Below are 16512 nucleotides of genomic sequence, written 5' to 3' on the forward strand. Positions count from 1 at the left end.
CTTGAAATATCTACCGACGCTGACGAATTAAAAGCCTTTTTCTTTTCATTTTCATATTCAGCCCCGATTTATCATCGTGGCTCTTACTATGCGAGACCAATCCCCTCCAGCTCATTCATATTCAGCATTTATCCCCTTTCATCAATGGAGATAAACTTGACTTTGGAAGTTTTTTCGCTCTAATATAAATTTAAATTTCTTTCCTTCACATCTTGCCGTCATTTTAGATTCTCTTGCAGCAAAACAGTGATTTGATCCGATGTGATATAATTTAGCAGGAATTTATTTTCTTAAATTCTCAACAAGCTCTATTAGACTGCTCCTGCTGGGTGCATGAAAGACACACACACACACAGACACACACACACATACACAGAAAACACACACACATATATATGCATACTGGAGCAAGTGTGGGGAGGAAGATGAAAGACGTGAAGACAGAACAAACAGAAGCTCTGTTTACTCTGTGGGGAGGAGAGGAAAGCAGAGGATGGTGGAGGAGGAGAAAGGGAGGGAGATAGGAGGAGGGGGCACACACACAGAGGATTTTAAACGCCTATTTGATCCCAGCGGAGTTTGACCAGGCAAATCCCTTAGTTTAAGGTAGTGAGAGAGAATGAGAGAGAGAAAACATATAAGAGAGAGAGAGAGAGAGAGAGAGAGAGAGAGAGAGAGAGCAAAAGGGAAAAGATGTGAGGAGTACAAGGTCTGCTCATGTTCCTGGAAGAACCGAAGGCAATTAGCATAATGAATACCAGCCTATCTGAGGAGAAGAAGGACGCGGCAGAGGACGGAGGGATCGAGGCAAGAGGATGGGAAGATAGAGGAGATGAAGATATGGAAGCATTTTGCTGGGGAATACATTTTGCAAGGGCTATTTTGGTGCATCTTCCGCATGAGCAGGCAGATAAAAAGGGCAAAAGATGAGAGAGGAAAGGGCGGAAGGGAAGGAGGGAGGAGTGAACATCTGCACAGATACAAACTGAGTCGAAGTGGCTCATAACATAATGAGAAGGCCCCGAAATGGAAAGAGGCGACGGAAACTATTCCATTTATCCCCACATCTATTTATTCACAGATCAACAGTGGCACAGCAGAGACACGTAATACGAGAAAAAGGAACAAGTAATGAGCTCAGCAGCGACTCGCTTCCTTGGACAAGTAAATTAGAAGACAGGATTGTTTTCAGTGCGACTTTCCAGTGGATGTCACAAATTGGAAAGAGGCTGCGAGACAAACAGCCGCAGACAGACGCATTGTAAACACTAGAAAAATTCAGCACCGCATTGGTTGTTTATTCACGGACCGCTGGACACGCAGGCACACTCACAATCATGAGGTGTACACACACACACACACACACACACACACACCCAGAGTCTCAACTAGTATTTTTTTTATGTTATGTTCCTTCTTAACGCTTCAGCTAACTTTGTCCTGGGGCAGCACTTCCCTCTATAACATCCTGCAACGTCCTCTGAACCACACACACACACACACACACGCACATATCCTATAAGGTAGAGCGTATACCCATAATGCTCAAAACAAACACGGAGCATCGCTATGCTCTTCCATAAATGTTTTAACATCAGTCGCCATGTTGTTGGTTCACGTAACGTAAGTGTACATGAAGCGTAAACTCTGGCCTCATAACATGAGGTCTTCTCACCGGTAGTCCTCTGTACCCAACAGAGAGAGACAAATGAAAAATACATGGATAGAAAAAGTGCAACAACCCTTTTGGCATCTCCTGCAAAAACATGAATGTAAACTTCACATCTATTTAGCACTGAAGCGGCAGACGGTCTGGGCACGAGCGCGACCAGAAACTGAGAGAGACATTCAATAAATTCAGACTGGTGGACACAGACAAACATGGCAACCCAGGGAAAACCGACCTCTGCAAACAACAAGAGACGGTAGAAACAGAGCAGCATTTCCTGCGTCTGTACAACCTAAACAACAACAGTAGCATATAAAAATCTTTACTGAAATAAAACTCAAATAGGCCTACCAGGGGTTCAACACACTCTCTCGGTTCAAACCAAAACTCAATATTTACCTTGGGGAAAAAGCTGACATTGTAATGGAAGCAGCAAAATGTGTCAGAGCCTGAGGGAACACGAGCAGAATAACCTGCCAGAACTCCTTCAAAATCTGACCTCTTCTTTTGATTTGATTTTTATTGTATATTGTCTTCTCTTTTACTATTGTAATCAATGGTTAAACTATATCTCATCTTTTCAGATATTCTTCACTTACGAATTGATTTATTCTTCAATAAGAGGAATGGCCAATGAAGCAAAACTGAGCGGGGTGGAAAAGAGGGAGCGCTAGAAGGACGAGCGATGAAGAAGGAATAGAGAGCACTGTCGTCGTGTAATGTCATATTAGCTGATGGAAGTTTCCATTAATAAGTTATAAGTGATTAACATTCCACCAGGCCACAGCTGAGATACAACATGTCCATTCTCTCTCTCTCTCATATTCTCCTATAATGTCCCGGCTCATGTGCTGTAGCATTTGCTCTGCGTGACGGCCTTTTCAAGGTCCAAAATGTGCTTAAACATGCCAGGACTCCCTGACTCCAGGGATAATCCTGCAGTCACAGAGAATTTGAATAAAAGGACTTTGAAACAGTCAGTGAATATCAAGTCTACTATAGTCACTGCATTAACAGATACAGATAAAATGCAGAGGCTTTCGGTCAGTATTCGACTCACAATTCTAACCCAAAGCATCAATATACCCCGGGAATAAGACTCAACAACCAGCTATCCTTCTCTAGAATCACCTTCCCTACCTTTAACATTGAATAAAAAAAAAATCAAAGACTAGAGACTAGACTAGAACACTAGTTATATTACACTGAATGTTTTGTAAACTAATTGAATAAAGAGAAAAAAGAGAAAAGGTCTCACTAAGAGATTTATTAGACTGCAGTTTTAACAGATCAGGGTATTTATTTGACTGGGATCCAAGATGGAATTGGCTAAGTGAATCCCAGTCCTACTAATATTAGACAAACCATTTTAGACACAACAGCAGCAAAGTTTTGCTGGGAGCATTTTTCTTTTACTGTCTCACCATTCAGAGAAGGGAGTAACACACTCATTCATACATTTTTCATCGTGCTTTCAACAGTTTTGTCATAAAAATATTTATTGTCTGTGCAGCTGCTCTATATTCTCCACCTGAAGTGAACAAATATAAAAACCTGGCAAACTCATGTGAGACGAAACAGATGACACGACACATCTATACACGAGGGATCAGAGCGGTGACATGAAAGCAGACACAGGACATACAGACTATAAACCCAAATTCACCTCTCTTTACAACAACCGCCCACATACTATAGCTGCAGCACAGTGATACCTATAAGCTCTAAGGACCCTCAGAGCTCAACAGTCCTGGGTTCAATCAAGCACAGAATCGATCTTTGAGCAACAATTACACGTCTTGTGCGTGACACTTTGGCAAGAATGTTATCAAATCAAAATGTTGTGGAGACTTGTTTGTTTTTTTATTTCGCCACCATTGCAGTTAAAATCACCTCTTCACCATCTGATCTGACTGATCTGAAGTCTTGTTCAGGGACTTCCCTATTCCACAAATAGCGCCGGTGATCAAATGAAATGCGCCGTAACACTGGTTAAACTTATGGATTTCTCTGGGTTTGAAGACTGTAGGAAACATTTGTGATAATATCAGTGCACAGCCCAACAAAGGTCTAGTCCTTTTAATACAGAATTCTTACATTTTATATTTTTAAGTGTATATTTAAAGCAACAGTATGTCGGACATCCTATTTTGTGCCATTTGGCACCCCAACCCTGCCCCATCTATGTCTATCTCTGTCTGAAATCAAGTTCACATTGTTATAACAATTGCTTAAACTGAGTGTTAAATCTGCCACTGTTTTCATTGAAAATCACATGTGTGCTATTAACTTAGTGAATGATCAATTAGCCGACAGCAGGTTAGCATTAGCCTACTTTTCCAAATGTGTTATAGCTTCATAGTAAGCAGTTGTTTTTTAAAAAAGGTTATTAAATTTAAAGAGAATGTCTTTTATTCCCCATTCATCCCATAAACACAGCCACAAGCTTCCATTCCTTCCTGCGCTCCGTTTTTAATGCAACATCTTTTTATTGTTCAACACATCTTATTGATCCACAGGACAATATTAGAAAAGACCTAACCTAATTTCACTTGGAATGAAAATGAGAGAACACACACATACATACATACATACATACATACAATGGAAAAGGTGAACGACACAACTGTCATTTAATCAGCCGCTCATATTAATATTTATTATTTCTCTTCATTCTGGATGTCAGCACAAATCTGTCCTTCATCGCTCCATCTCCTCACCTCTTCATTCCATCCAATTTATTTCACGGTCAGTCGCTCCCACCCCATCTCTGCTCCACGCACGCACACACACACACACACACACACACACACACACACACCACCCTCAACTTTCACCATAATGTCACCTGTCAGCAGACTACTCTCCAGGTGAGGCAGAAATACCAGCTGGGATCTAAACACAAGGGAGGCACACTCAACTTCTGAGAGAGTGAGAAAGATGGTGTGTGTTTCTGTGTGTGCGTGTGTGAATGTGTATGTGTGTGTGTGTTTAAGCCTGGGTGTGTTTCCATATGAAGAGAAATGATTTGTGCAGGTAGAAGGAGGAGCGCGGTGACAAGGACTGACAGCACAAAGACAGAAATACAGTGAGTATTTCACAAAAAATAAAAAAATAAAAACCTTCCACATAAATTCCACCACTCGGGATTTCTTGCAGAGGAAGCAGGAGCAAGGTGTTCTCAAATCTCTGCCATGCAGGCACGAAGACACAGATTTACTGGGAGTTAGCTGCTTGTTGTTGTCAATATGTGTTAAAAAATGACACAGAAGAGATTTGATCCAAAGTAAGTCAGAATAAAGCGGTACTCGAGATGTAAAATGAATGTCAGCACAAAGAAAAAGTTCAAATTCAAATATATAAAAGACAAGACAAGAGATGTTGGAGCTTGACCTATACGACAGATTAAAAGTCAGAATTCATCTGCTTCTGCTACTTCAGTTTCATCCATTTTTCATTTGTTATCTGCCTCTTGTCTGATAAGGATGTCCATCAACTGTTTCTCACATTGTTCTGGAACAAAACTAGAAGTCGTGTGATGTTGATTACAGCCTCGTAGGAAGGAGGTCCGTGCTGAAGGATGTTTTGAAAAAGTGACAGCTGCTCGTGTTAATGCAGCGAAAACTTTAAAAGCTTTTGAAAAGCAATCTAAAAATCCTTGACATCACCATCCCGAAGTGAAGTCTGAGGGCTCAGTGGAAACTAGCCAGTGGGACGTAACTTGCTGTCCAAGATGGTGGACGCGCTCACTTACGATCCACTCCGATGGGGTGGTGACAAGCCCTTTACGTCTATAGAGGAAATGGATCTGGAGGAGAGCGTTGCCACCACACTGCTAGATGTCACCATATCCTACACACTGGACCTTTAACTCTAGCAGAGGTATATCGGCAGTAAATCTCTCTCTGATTTTCCATGTCATTTTAACTTAATTAACAGCAGAACTGTTTCAACAAAATAAAGTGTTTTAACTTTTTTTTCATAAATCTTTTCCTTGTAATGTCATTCGTCTTAAAAAATAAAATCTCGACAAGCAAAGCAGACTGCAAACGAACCGTGAAGCTGAAACAAAAATATGTTTTATAGCGAAAACAAGTCACGAGTGGATTGACAACAGAAAAACAGCCTCACAGATGGCAGTTTGGATGACAGTTCAAGAGCCCGACTGATGAACTTTTTGGATACGTGCCACCCTCCATCCGGCACAACTACAACCTTTGCTGAGAGTTGATAGAAGAAGAAATCTACGTGATCGTTTATAAGATGTGGTTTTGCATATGAAGCCTGCTGCACCCTGAAGAAAAATATACGAGCAGGCTGATGGTCGAGAGCTGATACTATTTGTGTCCTGACTGCTTGAGCTTCTCAGTATGGCTGTCAGTGTGAATCAGTGTGTCTGTGGGAGGATGGCACATCCATATGGACTGCATGCTGTTCGTGTGTGTGTGTGTGTGTGTGTGTGTGACTGAGAAAGCGAGGGTGAGCGTATTATATTGATGTGTGAGCCTTCATGTGGAGAAAGAATTAATACTCTGGGGAGGCTCTGAGCAATAGAGGAGCCATGTTTCAATTATCAGCTCCTCCTCCTCCTCTCTCTCTCCAATACACACACACACACGCACGCACGCACGCACGCACACACACACACACACACACACACACACACACACACACACACACACACAGACATACACACATCAGTCCATGCCAAACACAACAGATGCTGTCATTCCTCTTCGTATAGGTCAATAAATACATTGACGGATAATGCCGACACATTGTATGACGATCACAACATCAATTGATCAGTGATTGATATTTTACAGCACCATCTTTCCACCTCACTGCATTTTTTCCCCTCTCTAGGTCGATAACACTGTGGTTGTGTGTAGCTTGTGTGTGTGTTTCTTTATGCACACTAACAAATGCTTCATCTGGACCATTTCAAGCTCAATTACAATCATAGATATGCCCCCTTTTTAACGCCCTGACGCTGAGAAAATGAAACTACAGAAAGATAAAATGTAGATTTCAAAGGAAAAAGTCCACTGTAATCACCAGCTACAGAGTGTTCTGGTGCACTGTTTCTCTGCAGTGCTGTGGAGAAAAGCTCTCCTCAGCCTTTGATGTTGGAGTTGGATCAGAATTGTGTTCCCACTTTGAAGGATACAGTTACCGGACCTGTTCAATTATTTAAATCTCCCAATCGCTCCACCTATTGAACAGGTGGGTCCCTCAGACACTTTATCAGGTGCAGCACAATGCGCTGTATGAGTGTGTGTGCGTGTAGCCGTCAGCCTGTCTGCCGTAGTGTCACTGATCTGTCCGGGCTGACTGTGTGCGACTGCTCTGATTGACACGCAGCTTTGTGGAAAACTGCAACCTCAGACTGAGCCTCTTAAAGGAAAAGACCAGCATGAAATACTTGTTACGTGGGCTTAAGAGTCACAGTGAGACGGCATCTTTATCTTCAGCTCAGTTATGAGAGGAGAATCAGTATATGAGCTGTGCTATATGACTGTGGGCTGGTTTTACCATCTCAAACAGATGTTAGAAGGTAACTGATAAAGACACAATAGAATATATAATCTTTGTCTTTGGCATGATAGATTGACAATAAAATCCATAGTTGATGATAAAACTGATTGTATGAGACTGTCCTGCCAAGAAAGATGATCAGCTGTTTAAGTGTGCAGAGGACGGCAGGGAATACACACACTCGTGAGACGGTTTGTTTTTATATAAGTCTGTATTAGTTAACCATGACAGTGCAGCTGCCCCGACCTTCTTTTTTTTCAAACCTTAAATACGAACTTATTTCAAACAAACTGTGAACTGTGAGAAAGACTGACCGATCGTCGCCTTACTAGACCAGACTGCAGCCACATGTTATGTTGAGATCTGAGTGTATCTCGTACTTTTCTAGACTAAACAAACTCCTGTCTTGTTCTTCTTTCACCGACATGCCTAAAGTATCTGAGAGACAGTATTTCTGGGATTGTAAGGTGGGTTAAAGGACGAAAAAATATATCCTGTACTTTTGTTATCGTCAACATATCCAATCAAAAGACCAGAACCATCAAGAGTTAATCCGGATTTATGCCTGAGGCACCAGGGTGATAAAAAATGCAAAAACACGGCTCAGGTTTCCAGCATTAGTTCCTTATCAGAAATCCTAACAGATATACATGATCAGACCATATCCTGCTTTAACTATCTGTTTCACTTTGTGATAGAGAGCGACGGTTTCAAATTCTCAACTCAGTCACCAGAGTACAATGTTAGCAGCGGACGTCTCTGCAAACCAGTGATATGTTCACATTTTTAGTCAGTCATAGTACCATATTGACATTTCTACAATACGTATCCTATCACCTTCACATTACATGTTTATGACCTGACTTTCATGTGTGGAAGTGGAGGGGATGGCGGGACAGTGGCCGCTGTTCCAGACTGCTATTTTTAAGAAGACCACAGGAAAAATTTTACTTAAAATAACAACACAACAAGATATTTTCCTGAACTAACCAAGTGTTTTTAGTGCCTAAACCAGACCATATTAAGCACAACGATGTCACAACATTAAATACAAAAGATTTAACCTAAAGAAACATAAACATAAAGAACATAAAGAAATGCACATTTTCAACACATCCATGGTTAGCAGGAATATGTTATGAACCTTTATTTTGGAGATTGGGGTTGAATTTACGTATTTTGCCTTCGCCATCGTCATTATTTGATGTGTTCACGATCATTCAATCACTGTGATACAGAGTGACAGCAGTGAGTAGAGGGTCTAAAGTGGAAATACTAGATGTGTGTAAAAAAGGAGTGGGCTCGTGAAGCTTTCTTCAACTTCCGTGATGTCTTCATTACTTTACTTTCTCACGATTTCTTCGTTCCCTACTCGTGTCCATGTAGCCAACACAGCTTCAAGTGTAAGCTCGATAGTTATGCTGTAATTCCCAAACTTACAACGATAATATCAAGCTTTAGTCCATCTGTTTACACTTTCTATGCTCGCCAGCCTCGCCCCAAAGCTCATTTCTTCCTACTGAAGATGTAAATCCCTTTAGTTTTACAAATACATACTTCCATTTCTATAAATCACTCCTGAAAACAGCCGGCAAAAGCAGACCTCACTCAGTTATAAGGGTTTAACAGGAGCACCTCTGAGCAGGACAGTGGATGTGGGATTGAACAGCAGAGCTCAGTGGCTCAGAGGAATATGATTTATCAGGCTTTGGCTACACAGACAACACTTGTTAGTAGAAGAAGATAAAAAGTTGATTGTGAACATGAGATCACTTAATCAACCAAATCCAAGGCGGAGCTTTTTTTAACCCGATGACAAATCTGAAACATAATGATGTCGAATACCGTATGAAGATGTGTTAGGCCTCTTTGTGACAGCTGCTCTGATCTCACTCAACTGACTCAGAATGAGCAAATAACTACAAACCACTGTTGATCATACATGGAGTCATTCTTTTCGCCAAAATTGAGTGAGTCACACCATCAAATATCAGCAACTCTGATGGCTCACAGCGTGATTTAATTCAAACACCTGCATGTCGATAACCAGAGAGAGCACAAAAGAGAAAAATCCAAATATTGGAGGAGAGCTGCTGCTGCTGCTGTGGATGATTATGGCAGGTGTCACACTGCTGCTAATAATGGCTGCTCATGCCAATAATTTATACAACATTTTTCAAACTGAGACTGTAAATGTTAAACACGTGACTTGTGTTGAGCATTTACATATATGGACGTGAGAGATACCCCAAAACAAAGAGACTAAACAGCTGCAATAACCAACAGATCATCAATCTGCCACTATCTTTGTAATTAATCAATTGTTGAAGCCATTTTTCAATCTAAATGCCAAAAGTTGTTTAATTCCAGCTTCACAAAGATGACGATTTGTTAGCATTTTAAAGACTTTTCTTTTTTCTAAATTTTTTGCTCAAATGATTCATTGATCAATTCAGAAAATAAATAGATTAGTGAGAGAGAATGATTAATTATCTCTGCAAAGGAGATTTGTTTTTGCCCGTGTCTGTTTGTTTGTTGGCAGCTAGGTTGGTCAGTTGGTCTGTGAGCCGGATTACAAAAAAACTGCTGAAGGTGGAGGACGGGGCTCAGGTCTGGATGAATGGGACGATCCAGGATTTTTTTTCTCACTTTCTTTGAATCTGAAATAGATAATTCTACAGAAAGATAGTTATTATTTTTGTTTTTTATTCATAATTATTGAGTCTCATCCCCAGGTCGACTCTCTCAGATGGCCCGCGCACCCGGTGGCCACCTGGGAACTATCTTTCTCTAGAATCTGCTTCAGCCTTTTGCCATTTTCATTCATATCTCAGGGAATAATGCATCAATCTTAATGAGAGAAATCAGGCATATTTGGCTGGTATCTATGAGCTAGTGCCTGACAGAAAACTTATGTGCAATGATTTTGATTATCAGTGAATTGTTATTTTGGGCAAAAAAGTCGGTTGACTGTTGGTTAGGAAAAATCAAGACATTTTAAATAGACTCCAACAGATCTGGGCATATTTGATGGCCTTTTTTCTAAATTTGCAGACAATTTGTTCACTAAACGATTAACTGATTGATCGTGAAAACATTCACTGAATCGCCGGCTGCAGTCATTTGAAGCCACCACCAACAAGCACACACAGCATGATGAATCAAAGATGTGGAAAACACAGAGAAACAAATGCACGTGTGCAAAACCTGCCCCCCATGCACACACACACACACACACACACACTGAAGCCTGCAGACCTCAGCTCTCCGACTGATTATGTTGACTGATCAACCGATTCACTGACTGACAGATTGACTATCTGAGTGATTAATGATGAGCATCATCATTCACAGAGGCTCTAGTATCCTGCCACGACCAAACCACACAGAGCTGTGTGCTCTCATGCAGATGTGCGTGCGCCTGCTGTCAGTGATCTAATGTTTGCATCTGTGCACCGAGAAAACATCTCTGAAATTAAACCAGAGGTCGAAGCTTCCTCTCTCCTCCTGAATAACCATGTGAGAGAGAGGAGCTGCCGTCCTCCCTGCAAGAACTTCACTTGCATCTGCACAGAGAGATTTTCCTTGTTTCCCAGTCCACCACAGGAACCTTCACTGAGATGGGAACATCAGCCAGAAACAGATCATTCTGGGTCATTATAATGAGCCCTGCCTTGCAAGGTGTTTAAAGTCACTTCAGGGAGGCTGGGCTTTCCCTTTACAGTCTATTACCTCCGATTTAGACTCAGAGGCTGCTTGTTGCTGAGGACAGATCTGCTAAATTCTTTCAGAGCAGAGGCAGAATTACAAACACAATCTCCCTCCTCTTCCCAGAATTGAGGATTTAAGGCAAACTGTGCGGATTTTAAGCCGGATTTTTATTTATTTTTTTTTTTAAAGTCACGCGTGTATCACTTGCCGCCACATGTGGAGGTATCTCCACTCACATCAGATAAAGCACACGCGCTTGAATTTTTTTTTTAATACAAATAAAAAACATTTGGAAGGGAGCGAGAAGGAGGAAAGTGTCGGCGGGAGACGTGATGCCAAGTGACACTTGCTGCTGGAAGCCGTCTGCAGAGGAGCGTCTCCTCCTCAGCCTCCAGCAGGGCTGCAATTACATAACTTCACTCCCAAACTCAGCTTTTAGCAAAAGTAGGAGCAGATGAGGCGCCGAGGGAAGCGGAAAATAAAATACCATATATTTTGTTTATCGCCAACAAGTAAACCTGGCGAGCAGACCCAGGCTGTCGATTTAACTTAAGGCGCAGAAAAACAAAACAAAAAAAACAAACAAAAAAAACAAAAAGATCATTCCAACCTGTCGCCTCGTCGAGCCTACGAGAACAGAAAAATGATGTCCAGGCTCGAGTCTTACCTGCATGTTGTCCGTGTGTTGTATCGGCGACACCGACGGCTGATTTACTGCCAGAGTGTGTCCTCTCTGCGCGGACCCTCAACCTCCGACTGCCGCTCCGCTGGATGCGAAGGAATGCGCGCACACACATCCACACACACACACGCGCGCGCGCGCGGAGATATAGAGGGCTGGAGGGAGGGAGGGGGGGAGGGAGAGGTGCAGTCAAGGAGGAAACAAGTGGACCATCATCTTTTACAGCGTGATGATGATGATGATGATGATGATGATGGGAAGACAAAGTCAACAGGCTGCCAGCAGAGTTAATTCTCCTAATATCACCTGCAGGAGGCTGAACACCTGGACCACAGCTGGTCCGCAGCATCGGAAAACAGGAGCTGCTGTGGCGTTTTTACTGTTTTGTTTTGTTTTTTGTTGTTGTTGTTTTGTTTTTTTTTACAATATTTTTATTCTTCGACTCTCCTGTGCTGCAGTAGTGGTGAATGTCCTCCCCTCTGGTATAATAACAGCCAATATCATCTCTTAATAAAGGGTTTTTTAAAACGAATGGCTTCATTAATCTTCACTAGACAGTCTAATAATTCTGTGTAGATCACTTTAAAGGAACAGTTCTTGTACAAAAGAAAATCCAGTCTTTATCTACTCACCCTCACGCTGATGGAAAGTCGGGTCAAGTTTCACAGTCCACGAAACATTTCTGGAGCCTCACAGCTAAAACCAGTCGCAGCATTCTCCTGCACAGCTGAAGTCGATGGGAAGTTGTTTTAAAACATAAAAAAAAAACACCTGAATAAGAAACATAAAATGACTCGTCTGGTGTATTCTAAGTCTGTGGAAGCCAAGAAATCCAAATTAATTAGAAAAGGCTTTAATTGCACCCTTTTTAAAGATGAAATCTTCACGTAGCTGCCAAGATAAAAGCAAACAACATCTGAAGTGGGTGCAGAAGCTCAGCGCTTGGATCCTGTAAATAACATCTTTTCATATCAATTTAAAGATGCCGGGGCTTCCGGAGCGTGTTGTATGTTAGCCGTTTTGGGGTGTTTTGGGGTTGTTTTTATAACAACTCCCCATTAACTTCAGCTGTTTTAAGAGAACGCTGCAACTCTGTCTTGCTGGGAAGCTCCAAAACATGTTTTGTGGACTAATAAACTTCGACTGACTCTCTATCAGCATGAAGATGATCAGATAAGGACTGAAATTACATTTTTGAATGAACTGTTCCTTTAACCACTTACAGTAGCTTGTGGCAGCAGGTAATGCTTCTCCTAAGCCCCTCCTCCTGGCATTCATAAGCAGCTTATAGACACTTTCAGACTAAAATTCTATGTAATATGGCCTATTATTGTGTAGCTGTGAGGACATTTTTATGTGCACCTTCCTATGAAGCATCCACAATTTATGATCTGTTAATGAGTTAGGCAATATACTACAACACACCCGTAATCATGTTAAGTGTATTAAACAAATGTATGAATCGTTGATATAGCCTACTACATAGTGGGAGCCTAAGCCTAAGAGATGTGATGATCATGAAACAGTCAAGTACCTGAATCTCATCTCATCGCCCAATAAATAAAAATCTTTGCTATTTTGGCCTTTTTCATTCATCACTCCTCTTCTTCAAGATCACTGTGACCAATTTTTAGCACATCAAGCAGAGACAGGGGAGTCCTTTGAGCGTGCGTGTGTGTTGCATTAGATTACAGTATGTGATTGTCATTAGAGTGATTGGTACAGAAATGCAATTACAGCCCTGCTGGAGAATCCACGCGCTTGGTGAGGAACTGAATCAATTTAGGCGACCTTGGCTCTCTGTGAAGCTGCCCGGAGCAGAGAGATGGAGCGAGAGACGGAGAGAGGCTGCAGCGAGATGCTAAATAGCAATCAAGCCAGGTCAAGCATCCTCACACATAACGCTGATTGCATGATGAACAGCCAAGAAATGTAAATAGCCGGCAGGATGAATGAGGAGAAGGCCATCTGACTAATAAAACTGCCTCCTATTAGCCACCAAAGCTGAGGACACATTTCCATATGTTCCCCCAAGAGCCCGATAGCACCGAAGAGGGCATGTTGAGAAAAACACAGTCATGTGGGGTTTAATTTCGGCGTTAGCTCCCAGGATGTCCACTGGAAACAGAATACTGTCTGTAGCATTCACTCTGAATTCCTTCTCTTTGAATTCCTTCTGTCTTATGAAAAGATGCTGGACGTAGATGTGGAGAACACAAATGTGGGAAATGATCACCTGGAGGCGGCTGATACACTATATGTTCAAAAATCACTGCAGCGGTCCTGAACATACACAGATTGTGCTTTTTCATCCTCAGAACGACACACACTCACATCATTAAGAGGCCACGAAGAAGACCAATTCAGTACCTTTAAACAAAGTCCAACATAAAATCATTCAGTACTGCAAACAGACAACACATAACACCAACAAAAGGGAGGAATTCAACTCAAAACTATCAATTTCGCCCAGCCTTACTGATTAGTCAGTTTGGGGTACGTAGACTGTCATGTACAGTGCACAAAGCTAATACTCATGTCTGTCACTTAAAGGGATATTCCGGTGTAAGTTTAATCCATGGTCTAACACACCGTGAAACTGTGTTAGACTCCCTCTCGAGAGATCAAGTTAGCAGACCGCTAATTTACGGAGTTTTATCAACCTCAGAAACGACCACACAACAACAATACACTGCAGTAAATGGATCCAAATATAAACCACCACCAAAAAGCCACAAATAATGCTCAGAACAGCACCAAACTTCAGCAACAGTACAAATGGGGTCTCAGCACATAGTCTGGGGTATCTAACCTCCGCTAGCTTAGCTAGGGAAGCTATTGGGAAACTAAAAACAGATTTCAACTCTCCGCCATCAGCTTCCGGGTCGGGGAAGTCCGGACGCGACGATTACCGAGTGCGATTAGAAATGCTCAATTCCATTCTTTTCCCTGTCCGCTCTCGATAATAACTGTTGTAAACTGGCAGGTAAGACACATATGAACTTTGATTTGTTTTTCCATGGAGTCATAATCATACATTTTCATCCATGAGCCGTGGAACTCTACTGCACTCGGTAATCGACTCGTCGGGACTTCCCGTCAACAGGAAGCTGCTGCAGAAGAGTGGTAAATTTTGTCAGCTTTTCAGTAGAAATCCAGCTAAGCTAGCGGAGTTTTAATGCCCCAGACTATGTGCTGAGACCCCATTTGTACTGTTGCTGAAGTTTGGTGCTGTACTGAGCATTATTTTTGGCTTTTTGGTGGCGGTTTATATTTGGACCCATTTACTGCAGTGTATTGTTGTCGTGCGGTCGTTTCTGAGGTTGATAAAACTCCATTAATTTGCGGTCTGCTAACTTGATCTCTCGAGAGGGAGTCTAACATAGTTTCACAGTGATTTAGACCATGGATTAAATTCACACAGGAATATCCCTTTAAGTAAAGTACCCATACAGTGGCCAATTTGGAGCTTTTGGTTGTTTCACAAGCTTTCCTTCGCAGATGGTGAGTTGAGTTCTGACATTTTTAAGCAAAGGTCTTTACTCCACCATTTTTTTTTCTTTGTCTAAACCTAGCTAGACCATTAGCACAGAGCTGTCACAACATGAAATAGAACATTTCACCCAAACAAATGTTAAACTGCAACATACAGAAATATAAGAAGAACAAACTTTTCAGCACTGCCTCTCAGCACGTCTGCACTCCTGCAATGAAACTGCAGTCACTTTAATTTTTAACTTTGTTAAAAGTTTTATGTACATACACACATATATTTTTTCTACATGCTGCTCTGTACATATTTTACATATTTAAAATGGTTTTAGCCTGTTTTTTTTTTTTATCTCTGTCTTGTTGTATGTTGTTTATGTTTATTGTGGTATGCTGTTTTGCACAGTTTTCTGTCCTCTTTTTGTGATGCACGGTGGCTCTGTGAGAGCAAAACCAATTTTCGTTGTACCCCCACAGTACAATGACAATAAGGCTATTCCATTCTATTCTATTCTATTCTATTCTATTCTATTCTATAAAGTTTCAACATATCCGTGGTTTGCGGGAACGCCCATTGCCAGCATTTTTTTCTGGCGAGTGGGTTGTCCAGTACCACATACATCATTGCTATTGAATTATACGTAATGCTTATTTTATTAAGTTTTAATAGTTGATACATGTGAATGTCATGGTAATACAACATTCATGCTTTCAAATATTACTGACTTTTTAAATAACACTACTGCAAATGGGTTGCATCACACGGTCGGACAAAAAACACTTGCTTTACATAAACTTCTCGTCATAAGAGACAATCAACATGTAATCTCCGAGACAGACACACCTCATGACACAGCTTGGTGAGAAAATGACCTGCTGATTATAAATCTGCTGTGGAGATGCAACTCAATACAACAAGGTCTCTTTGAAAAAGGTCAGAGGTTCAGGGGAGAGATTATAACTCTCTTAAAGTTTCTTATCTCTTAAGTGGCTTTTAACAAAGTGGGGTTTTTTTCTGTCTCGACCGTTATCTCCATCTCCATCTCCACCTGTCCTCTCTCATCTTGTTTTTCCACTTTACACACACAGACTCACACACACGCACACAATATGTTCACAGCTGATACCACACAAATAATTGTGTCTCCTCTCATTGGGTGTGCATCGTTTAGAGGCCAATGATGGGGGACAGCATCTTAACGTGTGAGCGATGGCGAGGGAGAGGATTTACACAAGAGGGAGACGCACACACACGCACACACACACACACGTAAACTCTGTATCCCCCTTCTCCCCCTATTTTCTTTCTTTTTTTTCTTTGTTGTATTAGATCATCCCACTTTGTTATTCTTTAAGCCTCCACCCTACCCATGCAAACACACATGCATGCACACACACACACACACACACACACACACACACA

General features: G+C 41.5%; 1 protein-coding gene across 2 annotated transcripts in view; it reads right to left on the bottom strand.

Moving 5' to 3' along the window:
- Nucleotides 1-11739, bottom strand: part of kcnip3a (Kv channel interacting protein 3a, calsenilin) — a 43345-nt gene extending 31606 nt beyond the window's left edge. For both annotated transcript variants that reach the window (XM_030418200.1, XM_030418199.1), the window contains exon 1: nucleotides 11586-11739. In XM_030418200.1, the coding sequence (XP_030274060.1) occupies nucleotides 11586-11591 (6 nt within the window). In that variant the 5' untranslated portion in view covers nucleotides 11592-11739. The remainder of the gene's footprint in view (nucleotides 1-11585) is intronic.
- Nucleotides 11740-16512: the final 4773 nt, after the last annotated feature.

The sequence above is a fragment of the Sparus aurata genome, chromosome 5 (assembly GCF_900880675.1).
Source record: "Sparus aurata chromosome 5, fSpaAur1.1, whole genome shotgun sequence".
In the NCBI taxonomy this organism is placed as follows: domain Eukaryota; kingdom Metazoa; phylum Chordata; class Actinopteri; order Spariformes; family Sparidae; genus Sparus; species Sparus aurata.